At 45.3% G+C, this 18,610-nt stretch overlaps 1 protein-coding gene across 1 annotated transcript; it reads left to right on the plus strand.

The window, feature by feature from the left end:
* The first annotated feature begins 2,263 nt into the window (after positions 1-2,263).
* LOC129382850 (uncharacterized) lies at positions 2,264-15,150 on the plus strand. Its single transcript, XM_055067065.2, has 4 exons — positions 2,264-2,336; positions 4,654-4,733; positions 11,756-11,903; positions 14,734-15,150. The coding sequence occupies exons 1-4, from the start codon at positions 2,274-2,276 to the stop codon at positions 15,094-15,096; spliced, it is 654 nt and encodes a 217-aa protein (XP_054923040.2). The 5' UTR covers positions 2,264-2,273; the 3' UTR covers positions 15,097-15,150.
* The last annotated feature ends 3,460 nt before the right edge of the window (positions 15,151-18,610 follow it).

An 18,610-nucleotide genomic window follows, 5' to 3' on the forward strand; every position in this document is an offset into this window, starting at 1 on the left:
TTGTGAAGATTTGTTGTCGTTAAGTCTGCCAGAAATTGTGAGATCTGACAAATACTTGAAGTTCAGTTGCCGTTTCAGAGGTGCATGATGCTAGTAGAATTTCAACAGAAATATATAACAGCGTGTAAAGAAACTGTCAATAAAATTGATTAAAATATATAGGCACGGTAATCAGAGTTAAGCTGCGATATTAGGAGGACACTTTAACTCAAGGGTCAATTCCACTTGGCCTATTGAAAAGCTTGTGAAGAAATGCACTCATTGCACAACTGTCTAGCTCATTTATATGAGATGAGAAGCTAAATTCCACTGTTTATTGGGAGCAATAGTGTCAAACTTTTTCCAAATTGTTTTTAAAACTTGAAAATTTTGTTCACATTGAAGGTCAAAAGTTCACAACTCATTAGCTCTACACCAAAAGCAGATTTTGCAATCTCCTATAGTGTATTTCATGGCCATATAAAGTGGACAAACTTCCATTAGTCTAGAGCTTAATAAACCTGATTTTACAGAAATTCTCGATAACTTCTCTTTATTTCATTTATTTATTATTGCCCTCACGGTCAAAGGCATTAAAGAGGGGAGGGGGTTACATTTATCGTCGCCCAACCCATTCTTCACTCAGTCTGCAAGGTGAAGGGTGGGCTGAGGGCCTTTTATGGAATCCTGCAACAGCCGGTTAACCTGTTGTTTTTCGTCTTTGCTCAGTCGGCCAGGGAAAGGGCGGCTGAGGTCTTTTTGTGGAAGACTACAACAGCCACTTTACATGCTGTCTTGACGGCTGGATAAGTGGTGATTTTACTAGTGTAATTAACTGCGCCTATACATTTCTTGTCGTTGTTCCCTCCCGTATATCCTTTTCTCCGGTTTTTTTTTAGGTAATGGTGGGGTGAGTGCTTTTAGTTGTCCACATCGCGCTGACGTCTGGTTAGGAGGTGCCGGGGTTTGACACGTCGCAAACATTCAAATAACATCCTTCGTGCTGTTGAGATGTAACGGCAAGCAGTGGCATTAGCGCGAGGGCAGTATGGAAATGCTGGCATGATGAGCGGCATCGGAGCCTGCTGTGGAAGATGACAACGAACACGCGAGCAGGGGCACGAGTGTGTTTGTGCAGTTACGCCGACGCTTCTCTAAAAACAAAGCCAAGGTTATATGTGAAGCCCTTTCTCGATAGCGGAGAAGTATCTCGTGTGAATCAAAGCCACGTCACACATAAAACAAACAAAAACCAGAACGTTCGGCAGGTAAGTGTTACTCTTGTAATGCACAAAAAGGCGAAAGCCTGCTGCACATATGGTAATACAATAAGGTATACGAACGGGGCTATACTTCTTGCGAGACATAACGAGCCGCAATGGGAGGACACGCTGCCATAGTTTCATACAATAATTGCTAGAGGGAACTCTGGCGCTAGTCTCTATGGGGGCTGCAATCGGGGCACTTCAAGCAGCATGGAAGTTATAGGAAGTACATAGATTTGCCTAAACTTCATCCTTCTGGCTTCAGGGCAGCTCTGCGACTTTGTGAATGCATTTCCCACAAAGTACTGTGTAAGAAACTATCAAGGAAACATTATTAAAATTGCCCTACAGCTTTATCAGAACACAGGACCTCTACCACAGAAGCGAGATATTGAAACGATTACATCGTGCCAAATTTAACAAAACATCCGCCAGCCTGCTTAAGGCCCAATGCAGATCGCTCTCGAGCATGGAGGAATATTAGTGAGTTTTAGATTAGGGGACGCAAGCGGCTTGCCTACGCAAGAACTAGGGGCCGCGGTACTGCGCACGCGCAGGACTGTCTGCGCATGCGCAGTGCCGTCGCTCCTAGTTGCGTACGCAAGCCGCTTGCGTCCCCTAAACTAAAGCTGTCTATTTTCCTTCCTCCATGCTCTCAAGATACGGCCGCACGACCACGCACAGCCGCGACACGCGCAGTTGCAGCCAGAGAGAACGCTGTGCCCGTCCCTCCCCTCCCCCTGACCTCACAACGTTGGGTGTGTCGTACTAGAATGAAGACTGCATGCTTTCTCTTCGGATTTTTCGCGCGGGTGAGATTGAGCCGCGATCATCGGCTCCCCTCGCACGCTTTCACGCGCTCATACAGCGTAGGGTACGCGTTGACGGTGTTATCGCCCGTGGACTTTATACGGCGTCTCACGGAGACGCTGACGGCAGAAATGCACTCGGAGTGTCCATATAATTGCTATCACAATAAAAGTGGCAAACATGGCTAACAAGTTTCATGTCCCTTTCTCTTGTGTGCAGATGCCTAGTCAAACATGCAACCTCTTTGCGAGTGCTTTGGCCCAGTGCCCCTGCAGGCAACAGGTGAGAATTTGAATGTGTGCTAGCCAAAATGTGTTTTAAAGCAAAACAACTTCTCGCACAATTTTTGAGAATTCTTATGTGAAACTTCAAAGAAGAGGTAAGAGGTAAGACACCTTACCTCTTAAGCACTATGCACAAAAATGCCCAAAGGAAATATTTATTTTTCTTCGAGCTGTACAAAATTCACCGAATAAGGATATTAATTGAATACAATAAATATTTTGCACAATCTTGTTCAGTAATAAGTAGCGAGCAAAACCAGCGAGAACACTGGAAGTAAGCTTGACATCAAGTCATGTATGGCTTTATGCAGAATTTGTACACAGTCGTGTTGGACGTGAAGCAGAGGTACAACACTGTAGTTGCTTCGCGTTACCTGTGTTATAATACTGTAGCTGTGATTTGTTTTTGCATTGGCCTTTCTCCTCTGACTGCGCTTGAGAAAAAAGCAAGTCTTGCACCAAACCTTTCTTTTTTGTGCTTTGTTTCTGTTTTAATTCAACAAATGGTGCTTGCAGCTAGTTATTCAGTGTCGGCTGAAGACATATAGCCGTAAACTTCATACTTGAAGCTGAATGGCTGAGCATGCTGCCAAGTTTTGACAAAAGATTGGTGAAAGAAGAAACAAGAGGGCAGACAGAGTGCCGTGTGAGCTTACAACTAGTTTAGTTTTCTTGCGACATGTGCCTTAGGTACAGAAATTAAACTGTATTTGAAATTTGAATAGCAGTCGACGCTCGTTACAATGGACCCCGATAATCCGACAAAAGACGTCTGTTTTATCCGAAGTCCGTAGTATCCAAGACGCCTCAATCAGAAGTTTTTATCGCGATGTCTATGTTATTGCAGAAAGTGACGAACATCAAAAGTAAAAAAACGAAGATAGTCGCAATTTCGCTCGCAAGGCGAAGCATCGATTGTGCTTCCATATTAAGAAAGATAAGCGCTGCAGCAGCAGCGATTGAATCGACTTTCACAATGTCTCTTGCTTCACTGCGAACGAAACATCAAAAGCACAGTACATGCGAACGTACTGGCACTGCGTGCACTTTGTCCACATCGCATATCGCTTTGAAGACGAGGCCCGCGTGGGTGCGCGCTTTGTTCGCATCTCGCATCGCTTTCAAGATACGGAGCCTGCGCGGTTGCATTAACAGCAGCCATCGGAGTATACCCCCCCCCCCCCCCCCCCATGTCTTGCATGTGAAAGACTGTGCGCTTCTGCCCCGATTTCCTCCCTCCCTCGGGCACAAGACTGAGTTGCGATCGGCTGACCCTTGCAAGTCAGTTGGCAGCCTGTGTCAACACGGCGAAATTCTATTTTATGCACCCGATATTGACATCGCTGGTAATTTCGTCCACTGTAGCCAGTAGTCCTTTGTAGCGCGCTTCCTTAAAAGCAAACTTCGTTGCATTAATAAAATAGGAATAACAGTCAGGCTGAAATTTGGCCTGTTTTATCCAAGAGTCTGTTCTACGCAGGTCCTTTCTAACGAGCGTACACCGTAATGGAGTGCAGCTCTTGGACACCTGTTCCTGCCTTTAGCGTCGCTGGCAGTGTCACTCCGCGTAACCGAGCGAACGAGCACAGCGAAAGATGAAAGAGCGAACGCGGAGCGGGAGATGAAAGACAGCAATAGCAAAGAGTGTGAGAACAGTGGAGAGGGAGGGTATGGTGGAAGCGTGAGAAAAGCTTAGTGCTGCGCAAGACGGGCTTTGTGGCGGTGACCACTACGAGATGGCACCAGAGCAGTGCGCCGTCGTCTGTTCACCGATCGCGTGCGGCAAGTGTGTCCACTGATACCATATATGGAAAGAAAGCACTGCATAAGAAGAGGCTTGTGTGCAGCGGCTGCTATGAAACGCACCCACGTGTCACCCACACACTGCCTCTCATGATTAGCAAGGCAGGCACGCCACACTTCACCCCATTTGCAGTGTGCCGCTCTATAGATTGTCCATGCAAGTCAATATACCGTGAAATGAAAACATGTATAGAGCTGCACACAAATTTTGCATTACGAACTATCATAATCATCAGTGAATTTTTCCCGTCTCTTTTTTAATCTTTTACCAGTCTCTCGTCAAAACTTCGTAGCATGCTCAGCCATAAGTCACACTAGCTACCCCGTGTCGGAGCTTAAAACTGAAATTTGGCAATAAAAAATTTTCTTTTGTGTTGTCTTTAGGCTACACTTGTTCATAAAGGGTTAATGGCAGATTGAAATTAAGCGTTGATGTTCTGGTCCTCTCCGTAAGGCATGGTTAATGCTATGATCTACTGTGGCACGGTGACAACGTGATTTTGGCATTGCAGGTGTCTCAAGATGAGCCGGAGCAGCAGCAGCCGGCTGATCTACCTTCAGCTCTGGCAGCCCTGGAGGCAGAGCGGCAGAGGTATTGGTTTGATTTGATTGGTGGGGCTGAACATCCCAGAGCAACACAGGGGCCATAAGATATACCGTAGTGGGAGGATATGTATTCACCTTGAACATCTCGTTTAATTAAACTGCTCTCAAAGCATGATACATCAGATCTTTTGCATTCCATCCTGGTTGGAGTGCGGCATTCGACTCCAGAACCTAGTGCTCTGTAACAGAATGCCTTAGCCACCGAGTCATCAATGCATGTATCTGGGTTTGATTGGTCTACTGGTCCTTGCGAATTGTTGCCAGCCTAGCAGTCTGTAAACATGCGTGTGCGGTAATTATGAGTAACCACACATTAGAACACACATTTTCTGCTAAAGAAACGAAAGGCTTTATGTTCAACTATGTGGAGGCCATCCAAATCCGCTTAAAATGTTGCAAAGTGTCCATATGTGAACGCGAGATACAGTTAAGCGTCAGTCGGCTCGCGAATCGGGCTAACTAAAACTGGTTTAGATTGAGTGCAGAAAAGAGTACCTGTGTGCTGTTTTCCAGACGAAGAGGGATATGTCCTGACCCTTGCATTACGATGAATGGGAGAAGCTTGGTAAATGGAAAAGAACAAAAATTTCTTGGTGTAATTTTCTATACTAAGCTAAACTTCATGCAGCATATAAAGTAGTTGAAGATAAGGTGTCTTAAAGCTATGAACCTTTTGAAGATTTTGTCTCAGCAGTTGTGGGGAACAGATAGGTATTGCCTCCTATATTTTTGTAAAAACCTTGTGTTGTCAGGCGCATAGACTGTGGATGCATTGTTTACCAGTCAGCTTCAAAGACCCCACTTAAGCTACTCGATCCTCTCTCACTTAGGTATCCGCCTAGCACTTCGTACCTTTCGTACAAGCCCTGTCCAAAGTCCCTCCAGAGTCGGATCAGTGGCCACTGGATTATCAGCGTACATATCCTGGAGTCACCTATGCAATAAGCACCATGTCGCTAAAACATCCATGTAAAGCACTCATAAGTGATCAGTCCACAAATCAGTTGTACTTAAACAGGCCTTCACATGTCCCGCCATTACCATTACTAGTAAAATATGCTGTGGAAAAAGTCTGAGTAGTTTTCTCAAATCTGCAGGAAATCGACTATGCTGAACCCATCCCACCTTCGGAGCAATGTACAGTTACCTGTGACTTGTCCTTTAAAGAGCTTAACAAAAAGAGTTGTCCAAGTGCCCTCGTCCAGAAACATTTTTTGGCCCTCGAAGACAAGTATCGATCTATGGAATTTTTCACTAATGTTTGCAAGACTGCAACTTCAGTATCATGTGCAGCCCATGGCCCAAACTTTGCTCTAAAACCTTGCATAACCATAGCAGCACCTTTACAGCGGCAGCGTACGGTATTTGGATCACTGTTGAGTACATAGTATAGCACAAGATACTAAAGCCTATAATATACAGATTCCTTAAGCGTTGTCACAGCCCTGCCAAGTGGCAAAGCAAGCCAAAACCCTGTATTAAACCAACTCGTTACACATTCACATAATGTATAAACAAAACCTTGTTCTTGATGTATCGCGGGATCGAATCCCGGCCACGGCGGCCGCATTTCGATGGGGGCGAAATGCGAAAACACCCGTGTACTTAGATTTAGGTGCACGTTAAAGAACCCCAGGTAGTCTAAATTTCCGGAGTCCTCCACTACGGCGTGCCTCATAATCAGAAAGTGGTTTTGGCACGTAAAACCCCATAATTTAATTATTTTTGTTCTTGATGTATGCGGGGTGCCAGGGCACTCTGGTATCGCAGGCAATGAAATGGCGGACAAAAATGCTGGACAAGTGGCTCATCGCGATACAATTGATGTAAGCTGTTTACCTGGTGTAGACTTGAAACCTGCGGTACGAAAGGTGCTCCGTAATCATTGGCAAGCTGAATGGGACAAGGAAGTTGAAAATAAGCTGCAACTGCTTAAACTGCAGTTAACCAAATGTTTCCCACTGAAGCTTGATAGACAAACCGAAGTCACCCTGGCACGACTCGGAATAGGACACTTATGTCACACACAAATACCTCTTGACTGCAACTGACCCACCAACGTGCACATGCTGCGGTGAGAACCTAACTATGCTGCATGTCCTCGTTCAATGTCCTGAACTTCAGAGTGTGAGTGACTTGTTTTAGGGAACTCTATTCACGTCATATACCCTCGATGTTCTTATCAGAGGATGCACTTTTTAACTTCAAAAAAGTGCTTAATTATCTTGCTCAAGTTAACTTTCTAGACATCATGTCATTCCATCCTAACGATCAGATTGTGCCACAGGTGACGTACATTCTGATGCAGAAGTATGTCTGAGCTCTCGCACTTCTTGCGTAAACAAGAATTGTACAGCAAGGGACTCGGACAATCCAGAATAATTTAACATGTGTGCCTGTAGCCAATGCATTTAAGGCCTTATATTTATTTTAGTGCTAATTATGCTAGAATTGACGCCCTAATATCTGAAGATCTATCGTGCGTGTAGGGCTCAATGCAGCCTTTATTTTAGGTCAGTCTAAACTTGCACTTTTGCTAAACCAAAAGGCATGTCCTGGTGCATCTCTGGCCTTAGATGCCCTTTCCTCAATAAACTTCAATCATCATCATGCTTTGTTTAACACTGTAATGCCCAAGGTACTCTACATGTTATGGGGAGTTTGAAGCCATTGAAAGTTTCTTTAGGCATAGGAAAATTAAAGCAAAGCTCATAGTTCTGTTTTTGATATGCTTGAGTTCACGAATTATACAAAAAAACATTGTTGGACCCATAGCCATGGCGGCTAGTGGCGAGGCCATTTAACAAAATACATATTTGTCGTTTGCAGCAGCATAACATTGGGGCACACAAATTTGATAAATATAACAAATACACAAGAATCTTATAACTCGCAATAGTTTTTCGCATAGTGCTGGTAAAAAGTGATTAGTTTTAACATTATTTGGAATACGATTTCCAGCTAGGGCCTTGTTTAATTACAATAACCTTTCTGTACACATTTTTACAAGCCGACGAGTTGAAGGGATCACAGTCGAATGCCTCTGCAACGAATGCCTCTACAGCGAAATGACCTGTATAACAAAGGCATAATTCTGTCCCGGTTGTACTGTGAGCTGTATAGTGTACGACCTTCACAACAAAGTGGCATGTGTAATTGATTTTGGAGGCATCAAGTACTTTGTTATAAAGGTGTTTGGCTGTATTAGTGGAGGCTGTAATATTTCGTGAAGGGAATGTAAATATGCTTAATGGAAATGGTTTGTTCTTAGCCAACACATGATCAATGACTTTGATGACCTTGTATATGTGTGTACACTTAGTGGCAATATCCCAAGTTATTTAAAAAGAGGTACACTATGATCTGTTACCTTGGATAACGATAACTCTTACTGCACATTTTTGTATTTGTCCAAGCGGTTTTAGAGGAGATAGAATATGTGGCTCACACGATTGAGTACGGTACGTAGACTAGGTGCATGTGAGCAAAAGCAAGGTAGAGTGAGCGTAAAATGTATGTAGAGAAGGATTCACATGTCCGTAACAAAATGTCATACACATAGGCCACTTTATTGCAGATATTGCTAATGCGAGCCCCTCAATTTATGTTATATTCAAAAGTGTTCCCTAGATACTTGACACTTTACTTGATCTAAACAGGTATTATCTAGACTTATTGGCAATTGTCATAGTGTGCTGTTTTTTTTCGTATCACTGAATGGAATAGTGAGTGCTTGAATAATTGGATTCCTTAATGAAATATCTTACCTTTGATTTTACGAATGTGAAATCGAATAGAAGAATGCTACGACCCTCCCGATTTCAGAACTTTAACAGGTGGCAAATGATGCTAAACTCAACCATGAAAAGCCATCTGCTCTTTACTGTCGACGCCGACTGCAGTTGACTTGCAAAGCATAAATGGCGGCTGCCTGCGTAGCTCTGGTCGAGTCATGTGATACGCGATCCGCGCTTTTGTCTGTCGCACAGATTGACCTCACAATAACCCACCCTCCGTGAAGATGGGAAAGCCCTTCTGTATGTTGGAAAAGACTGCAAAGCAACACCTTCTGTGGAAGTAAAGATTGCCGTGTAACACAGGTCCGCTATTGAAATGAGCGTCGCCAATTCCTTACCTTCATAGCCAAAAAAGCGCTTGGTTTTATTCAACAGACATTCTGTTGCTACAAAAGCTTTCTAGACCGTCATATACTAAACCTGAGCTGTAATCTGTGCTCACACTAATTTAGAGTTCTCTTTAACAAGAGTAGACTACTGTATATCTTGATTTATATGTACCTAAGTTACTGATAGCCTCCTACATTCTTGTTATGCAACGCTAGGAGGCCCTTCAGCATGTGCAGCACCTGGTTTTCTTATGTTTTCTGGACAAAATTTGTAACTCTAAACGTTTTTGATAAATTTTGTAATATTTGATTCAATGTACAGTTGTTTTCTTTTCTTTCTTATTTATTCTGTGGTTCACTGCTATGCTAACTGAATATGGCCAAGAATTAAAAAAATTACTGAGGTCACTATGCGAGCGGAGTTAACTGTATGTTGATGTGTGCTGTTTATGGTTGTCGGTCAGTATTTCTTGTTCATTGTGCACGAATATGTCTAATTAGCTAACTTTATCAACTTGGCTAATTGACGAGATGTGGTGGATGTTGGAAGTATGCGAAATAACTATGAGAGATTCAATATCCTTATCCACAAGGTGAGTTAACTCAAATTCATGTTAGCTACATAATCTCAAATATTAGTTCGTGCACTAACAAACTCCTGACCAGCATTAAAAAAGCCTCTCAACATACAATGTGTCCTGTTCGCGTAAGTCCCTTGGTTATTTTTTTTCCTTGGCCACATTGAGTTTGCACGTCTGGTATGTAACTAATAGTGGTTTCAGAGAGCGTATATGGGTTTCCTTTGTCGGGTGTATGAAATTTTTTTTCCATTATGGAAATATCTTCTACTTTTTGGGCTTCCTAAGAACTAATTCGCCGTAACCTAGTAGTGTTCTGCTAAGTTGCACTCCTGTTATGCCAAACCTAGCATGCTCCAAGAGCATATCTTCTGCACCAAAATGAGTAATTCCTGCTCTAAACCTGCTCCAATGTGCCAAATTTGCTGCTCCCAGAGCTACTCCAAAACTCTCTTGGCCGCTTTCATCTCTGCTTTTAGAGCTTCTACAGAGGATGTGTTAAGTACCTTAAGAAAGCCATCCCATGCATTTAGGTTGGCCTACCTGATGCTCTCAGCCGTGCCCAAGCTGAGGGTAATGTGACAAGTGAAGGTAGTGAGAGAGAAAGGCTGGCAAGAGAAATAGTCTCAGCTTGTACGCTCTTAGTTGACTTCCATTTTTTGTGCGACACGTCTTGCGCGGGTCAGACAAGGTGCAGGGAGAAACACGGCTGCAGGATTTTGCACATTGCCACAAGTGGTAACTTAGCTCTAGTCACTGCTGCCGACACCAGCTCTTTTCAGATTGGCAGTAGCCTGCTCATCGCTGCATTATATTTAATTTGACTAACCATTGTAGCATTTTGTGGTCAGATGACAGTGTGAAATGAATGACAGTGTGGAACATGTCAAAAAGTGACAGCTCTTGCCCGGTGCTGGCATGCTCCAGAAAGATCTTTACATGTGTGTATGTATGCTTTATTTCCACAAAACTAAATACAGCTTTGCGGGGGTAAAGTGGGGAAAAAAGCTGCTCGTAGCAGCTTTACCAGCTCCAAATACCCTTAATACAAAAAGAAAATAAGGGAGCAGCAGAGCGGAAATTCAGTTTTCCCAAGTACTTACATATTCAAGCATTACAACATATCATGCATACGCATCGCAAATCAGGCGAGGAAAAAATATACAACAAAAGCAAGATGTGAGCAAGCAAGCAAAAACACGATATCTCACTGCACTTCAAAAGCACATAGGCATTGTACAACTCACATATGAGAGAAAAAATCAAGAATATCAGGAGGAGAACAAGTTGCAATATCAATTTTATTAACAATAAGATCGTTTAATAACCGAGGTAGCCTGGAGCACAGCATTTGTGATCCATAGTTTGTGCGCGATTTTGGTACGTGCCAATACTCTGGCTTTCTTGTGCTATATGGAGTGTCGTGTAGTTTTAAGTTAGCCATAAAAGTAATGTAGTTTACGTTCTTTTTCTGTTCATTTTTATACGCAAGCGCTAAACGATACTTTAAAAGGGCCTGTACTTTCGGTGTGTTAAGTTTATGAAATAAATAGGTTGAAGGGAAATCGTATGGTTTATTGCAAATAGCGCGAAGAGCCTTCTTTTGCAGTATGTGCAGCCTGTTGATATTTGTGTCAGAAGTCCGAACAACAATAAATTAAATGGCTGAGAAAAAGTGAATTATATAACAAGCACTTAATAGAGCGAGGAAGATAGTTAAAGGAATAAAATAACTACCAAAAATTAATTTCCGCAGGGCCTCGGACACAACACTGGAATCGCTCTCTTAGTTGTGAATGGGCTGACTCTGGCTGAGTGGCTAACATATTTGAGACAAATAGTTCAGTTTATCATCCATTCTTGCATCCTGTATTTCTCGACTCTGACTCATTGTTAGAAATCATGAGTTATTGGCTTTCACGAGAAACCGTCATGTTGAAAACCTCTCTTTGCTCCTTTCCAGAAACAGATGTCATGGGACATCCTGTGGCAACTTATGTTGTAGATGTCCGATAAATCTGAAGAAATTCGGAAAGTGAAAACACCACCTTGGTGGTGGTTCTGCTGTAAATTGTTTCCTTTAGAAATGATAATTTGCAAGATATTAGTCAACACAATGCTTCAGGAGATTTTTGTGCTAATAAAAGCACTAAAGTGTTGTTTCACCAGAGAAAAGGACAAATGGGCCATAGATTGACAGTGGGCATATGTACTAAAAAAGCCATAGATTGCACAAAACAAGGACATTTTTCAATTGTCACTGTGTTGACAGATGTGTTGGGCACAACACCTTATCGTGCACAGATGCCGTGAGCTCGTGCGCCTCAACGCTGTCCTACAGGAGCACCTGGAGATCGCAACACGCACCAATGCAGATCTCGCAAGCGAGGTTCACAAGCTCACCAAGGAATGGTGGCAACTGAACCGCTCACAGTCTGCAGATCAGCCACAGGTGGGTGTTGTGATTCCCTGCTACACTTGCAAAGTTATAGTGCATCATTCCCACTTCTGGGATCTAGGATTTATTCCTAGATCTAGGGTTTCGGAACCAATTTGGCGATTTGGTGCCTTCGTGGCAATATCAGGCATGTTGAAAAGATGCGGCTTCCAGTTGGAGTCGTCGTTCTGGTTGGCCTGCAGCAACCAGTATTGAGATCCATCGACGAAAAGTACTCAGCAGTGCAGAGCCTGTCTAATGCATGGTCTATCTATGATCCTAATGCAAGTATACGTCCTTTTCATGACTTTTTTTCAAGCGGCAATAAGTGACGCAAAAGTGCAGGGTTCCATCCTTCTTCACTAAGACCACAGGAGACGCCCGCGGGCTTTACAACAACTGGATAATGTCGTTGCGCAGCATTTTGTCAGCTTGTTGCCTTACAGCTCCTCGTCCTTGCAGTGAAATTCTGTAAGGGCTCTGGCAGAGTGGTCGAGTAGATTCTTAAGTTATTATACGATGCTGTGCAACTGGTGTTGAATCCTCGATATCGAAAAGCAGTCAGCGTCGTTAGAGAAGACTTACGAGCTGTTGCCGCTTACCAATGGGGAGACTTGGATCTATGTCGTAGACTGATTCGGGAACTATGGTTTTTGAGGAAGACGCAACAGAATTGGAGAGGACAAGTGCATTGCTGCTGTCCACAATTTCCCCGAGGTATGCGATCGTCGTGCCCTTGTTGACGTGCTTGAACTCCTGGCTGAAGTTGGTCAGCATCACTTTCGCTTTTCCTCCATGCAGTCGAGCAATCCCTTTGCGCCACAAATTTTAGGGCCGAGCAGTAGACGTTTGTCACCCTCAATGACTCCTACGTCTGCAAGTGTTTAATTGCCGATGAAAATGACGATCCTAGAGTGATGCAGCATGCTGACTTGATCTTCGAGCGCACTTCTGGCATGACAACTACAAGAGTTCTCAGGCGGTAGCACTTGATCTTCGGATAGCGTTATGGACTTCGATTTCAGGTCACTGATTGTGCTATGTTGGTTCAGGAAATCCATGAATCCGCGGCGACACGGCAAGAGGATGGAGCACACCAACATGATTATGATCAGTGGCAATGACTTCGTCATCTTGATAAGACGCGACTGGCATTAAGAACGCAGGATAAAGAACGTTAACACAACACCAATCTGTCGGCAGACGAAGGAAAAAGCATGCGAGCTTGCAGAGGGCAGCAGCGATGGAGGCCCAGTCCAGCCCCGACAACTCCGCTGCTTCGGTGGGAGAGGTAATTAGCGCCATCCATCAAGCTGGTAGAAAGCAAATCTGCTTCCCTCCCACCCTTCCATGCAACTACGCTCTCATCGCCCTCCCTCTCACCTCCCTCATAACTCCTTCAGCTTTGACGGTCTTCGCATGAGCGTATCTTCGCACCAGCCTGGCACCAGCTTAGCCTGCTCCCTAAAGTTTCGTTTTCCGCCATTATCGAAAAACGAGTGTTGGCCGTTGTGGGCAGTTTCGTGGTCCTCACTCGCTGTGTCCTTGCGTGCCGCAATGTTCCACGAATCGCACTGTTCGTGCATCATGCTATGGTGCACGAATGCTTCAAGAACAAGACCTTTTAATTCCAACTCTTCTTAATTAGAACGAATTCTTGCGCCCCTTCGAGTTTGAGTTATCGCGATTCGACTGTATGTGTTCAAGGACGAAGTCGGCGACATCGGTTACACAGCTTGTTGGGAGAGCCCGAATGATCGCCTACCGGGTTATGCGGTCGGTAGTGATGGTTATCCACTTATTTCCACAGGCAGGTAGGGAGAAAGAGCCAAGAATGTCAAGACCAAACCTAAAGAACAGCTCTGATAGTACGTCAAGGGGCTGAAGGTAGCCTGCTGGGAGCACTGCTGGTTTCTTTTGGTGCTCGCATTGTTCATAAGCAGCGACGTAATGGCAGACGGAAGAGTAAATACCCGGCCAAACGAAGCGATGCCGATACGGTCGTACATGGCTCTGAGGTGACTTGCGGTAGGAACATTGCGTAGCTATGCAAGGACCGTTGGACACGTGTGTGGGAATAGCCAAAGTAGTTCAGGACCATCATGGCGCATGTTGTAACGGTGCAAGATACCATCCTGCATGAGAAACATGCACAGGGACGGGGAAAGTGTCTCAGAAGTCAGCCAGAGAATTACGTCTTCCAAGTAGGGGTCACGGCGTTGCTCATTTTCGATGGTCTGAAGCCCAGTAAGTGACAGCATGCAGGTATACTTGTAGCTGTTGGGAAACTCCGGTGGGTCTAGTGGATGGCGCCACAAGCAATCAGCGTATTCTTACAATTGGCCACTCTTGTCACTTGTCAAAGCATCTTGTCGACTTCCTTCTGTATCACTTGGCGCTCAAAAAGGGAGGCGCGATAGGGCTGTCAGTGAGTTGGGCTGGCATTGCCTGTGTGTATGTGATGTTTCACGACTAACGTTTGACCCAGTAGCCAGTCATCGAGATCAAAAATGTCCCACTACGAGGCGACAAGGAAACAATGTACGTCCGCATGGTTGTCCGGAAGGTTGGGTGCGATCATTGTCGTGGAAGGTTCTCATACTTGAGTTGTTTGAAGCCAGAAGGACAAAGTTTAGGGAAATCCATGCACTAACCATTTCCATGTTGGTTTAATCCGCTTGCAGCTCCCATACACACTAGTTTCACATTTCCCTCTAGCAATTTTTGCACGAAACTATGGTGCCAAGGTCAGGCACCTCTCCCTGTGGACATAGGAAAAGCCAGAGGACGAGTGATTTGCCCTCTTTGCACACGAAACTAGTGTGGTGCACCATTTACGTTACAGGTGTTGGTGCCCGAGTCTGAGGCGCGCGCTGCCCGAGCCCAGGCCTCCCAGCTGCAGGGGAAGCTCATGGAGGCGCGCAAGCGGCTTGCCCGTGAGCGGGCCTCCCACCGGGCACAGGTGGCCCAGGCAGCTCGGCAGCGCCAGCAGGACCTGGCCAACTGGCAGCGTCGTCGACTGCACCAAGCAGAACTGGCCCTGAGCGCAGCGCAGGACGAGGCCAGTGAACTCAAAGCACATATGGAGGCAGTCACAGGTGAGAAATTGACCGGATTACCGAATATTATTATACAGTTTAACCTCAATATAACAAACACAGGTGTAAAAAATAAATCTAAAATGATTCTCACCGATATCAGTGTGTAATGATGTATCACAGTGCAGTCCACTTATATTATCCAGAAAAAATAAAAATCTGATCGTCATAACCAATCGTCACTATATCTCGACTGGTGTCAAAAAAACAAAACGCTGCCGAACATACCCTTGTAGCTCCGAAATCGAATTTGCCACTTAAAATGAAAAATTTACATTCTTGGCAATTAGGTGTGAGAAATAGAACGTTTAATTAGGCCTATAAACAGCGTGTCAAGCATTGGGTGTGCTGAAATAGTCGGATGTCTACACTTGCTTTCGTGGAAGTTTCAGGTTCACAACCACAGTGTGCATCGCGTCCAGCGGCTGTGCGAATACTGGCGGCAATAATTTAACATGCATGGAATCAATGAGTAGCTATTTCAACGGTGGTGCACTTTGTGTGAACATTGGGGTCAACGTAAAAGAGGGGTAATGTCAATCTCGTCGGCTCCGTCCCGCAACGCCGCCATCTGTCGCAACAACTACTCGAGTTTATTCGCAAAACGAGGCAGCTCTGTCTGGGCTCGCAAACTCCTCCATCGAAGCACAACCTATTTTATCGCCAGTAGCGACGTGCTCCCAGAGTTCGGTAATGTCAGCGGCTGCTACCGTGTTGGTTTCACACATGGGGATTTCGCCCTGGCACACACAGCCTGCCGTATCTGTTCATCCGCTAGGTCGCTGGTTATAGCCTTCATGATCGTGGCGTTTGGGCCTTTCATAATTGTTCATCTCATCGACTGCGCGGGCCGGTACTTCGAGTCTTGAAAAATTCGCAGCTTCGTCTCAAGCAACACACATGGCTTTGCGCTTTGTCGGGGCACCTACCACAGCTTGTGCCGCTCTTCCACACTCGCTGAGGGAGAGAGGGGGATTGTAGAAAGGGAGCGCTGGTGTGGTTCGCTGCTGCCTGTTTTTTTCTCCCTCTCTGGATGCTCGCCAGCGAGGCTGAAGTGAAGCAACTGGTGCCATCTTGTGGCACGCTGCGCCAACTTGCGATGCTTTCCATGGCTTTTGCAATCGGTGCGCTGGCCTGACGCACTGAGCGGTAATGGTGGCAGATATGAACTCTTGTAGGCAAACTTTTCGCCCCGTCTCGGTTAAGGGAAACTTAGCAAAGCAAAGTTCACAATTTTGCATGGAAAACGCCGCCCACAAGGCACAATTGCATATCGTTAGTTTTTTTTCTCATAGCTGTAATCCATAAGTTGACACTCTGGAGTCATCTCATTCTCATAACCGATATATCGTTATTTGCGCTATTGTTGTAAGTGGGCTGCACTAACCATGCTTATTCGATTAGTCGCCGAATTATTATTTGGTTCAGTGCCACGGCACCACCATTGGCCCCATGTATTTAATGTACAAGGACGACCGAAATTTCCTACACCATACAGTAGGCCATGCGATAATTTGGACTCCGACTGCCCGCCTGCATGCTAACTCGGCACCAAGTAGAGCAGAAATAGAGATAATTTTGTTTCATCTTGATATACTTTGGGAATGATGGTTGGCCAGGTTGCCAACACCTCCTCTAAACCAAAACTAGGGAAGCCTAGTGAATGTAGTAGCCACCTACTGTGCCTAAATCGCAGGACCTGCCAAGCTGCTAAGTCGTAAACACTGAATTTCTGATTTGCATGACTTTTCACGGGAGTTCTCTCCCACTCTTATCATCCAACATTAGGGAAAGGCTGGACCCGCTGATAACGCAGGCGCAACATAAGAGTAGAGTAGCATAGTAGAGTTGCCAGTAGCCGGAGCAAAGGTCTACGTATGAAAAATATTGTGCTCCATGGAGGCAATCCAGGGCCTATTCAATCCGTGATAGTGGATAGATGTTCCTTTGTTTTCTGGTTGAAGGGCCGATAATGTACGCCAAATCGCCTTCTTTTTAATGAGTACAAAAGGGTATTCCCATGGGCTCCAAGTAGGTTCTGTGATGTTACAAGAAAGCATCTTGTGGACTTCATGCTGGATGATGCGTCTCTCAGTGGGCGAGACGCGGCAGCGTCACCGATGAATCAGGCTCGCATCGCTGTTGTTAATTCAATGCTTAACAGATGATTGTCCTAGAGCACGGTCTCCAAAGTCGAATATGCCCTAGTGCGAGGCAAGGAGGCAACGTAGTTCGTGAGCACGCTGAGGTGAAAGGTCGGGAGCAATCATTTTCATTAAAGCGTTTAATTCTTAAGGGGCAGGAGGCGAAGCAAGAGTTGCACACGAGGAACTGTCGCAAGTTAAAGCCGAAATGTGGTAGTCCCGGGCCGGTGTGATTTGCATGAGCAGATATGCCACGCAAAACACTTGCACCAAGTCCAGTGTTCACAAATGGAGTGTTCTCCATAATGGTAATGATGCTGGGAGGAAACGCGACATTATGCAAGAGCAGGACATCCGGATTAGGGGATACAATGTTGTCCTTGTCTGGTTTAGGTGGAACGGGTGAAACATCTGTGCAGGTAACAAGGTGAGGGAGGCAAACATGCTATGCGGAACATAGCCAGATTGAAGCACTTTCGGGAGGATCACTAGCAATAAGAGAGTTGTACAACACCAGGAGAACAGTATCAACGTGGAGTGTGCTGACAGAAAGTAAAGTCCGAGGATTAGGTCATGAGGGCAGTGTTTTAGAACATAAAACAGATGTCCGGCGACGCTCGTACGAGCCTGACACATGCCAATAATGGCCAGTGCTCCACCGTCGACAACACGGACCACCAGCAATGGGCCAGGAGTGTAGTCTTTCTTGAGACATTTGCGAAGCTTAGCATTCTTCAGATACGTTCACACCAGTGTCAATGAGAGCCGCAACAGGTACCCCATCCGCGTTCACTTTGATAAGGTTCCGATGTGTGGGCAGGGTCAGAAGAGGATTTTGGTATGGGTCGTAACAGCAGCACCACGTTTAGGTGCTGCACCCGCTAGTTCTTTTAAAGAGTCCGCCAGAAGGAGCTAGGAGACGTATATCAATGAGATGGGGACGATCGATCGAAGCAGCGAGGTGGCGAAGGAGAGCGGCTAGATTGAGTGGACAGAGGCGTCGGCAGCAGTTACTGGTTGCGTTTGCGGCGGGAAGTGAGAAGAAACATGAGCCAAGCAGTGGGATGGGAGATAGTGCCAAGGGGTCGATTTCCATGAAGAGTGGCAGTGACATGAAATATGGCCAATATATCGGTCTCGGTGTAATCAAAAATGAACTCGGTGTGCGCGTGCATGTGCGCGTGCGTGTTCGCGTGTGTGTGTGTGTGTGTGTGTGCGTGTGCGTGTGTGTGTGTGTGCATGTGTGTGCGTGCGTGTGCGTGTGTGTCGGCAATTACCATTCATCGCCCCTCCTTATAATAGGTGGCGTGCCGCAAGGCAGTATTTGAGATCCTCTTTTGTTTTATGTATGCATACACAATATTTTCTGCATTGATACAAACTGAAAATGTATTACAGTATATGCAGATGACAGCACTATCTTGCTTTCTGGCACAGATGAAAGTGATCTAACGCCAATATGTAATCACGTCCTCGAGAA

Source organism: Dermacentor andersoni, chromosome 3 (genome assembly GCF_023375885.2).
Source record: "Dermacentor andersoni chromosome 3, qqDerAnde1_hic_scaffold, whole genome shotgun sequence".
NCBI lineage: Eukaryota > Metazoa > Arthropoda > Arachnida > Ixodida > Ixodidae > Dermacentor > Dermacentor andersoni.

Excerpts from the sequence above, each read along its gene's own strand:
- LOC129382850 (XM_055067065.2), top strand. The coding sequence starts at position 2,274 with ATGCCTAGTCAAACATGCAACCTCTTTGCGAGTGCTTTGGCCCAGTGC. Across the intron at positions 4,734-11,755 it reads CTGGAGGCAGAGCGGCAGAG|ATGCCGTGAGCTCGTGCGCC; the intron begins GTATTGGTTTGA and ends TATCGTGCACAG. Across the intron at positions 11,904-14,733 it reads AGTCTGCAGATCAGCCACAG|GTGTTGGTGCCCGAGTCTGA; the intron begins GTGGGTGTTGTG and ends TTTACGTTACAG.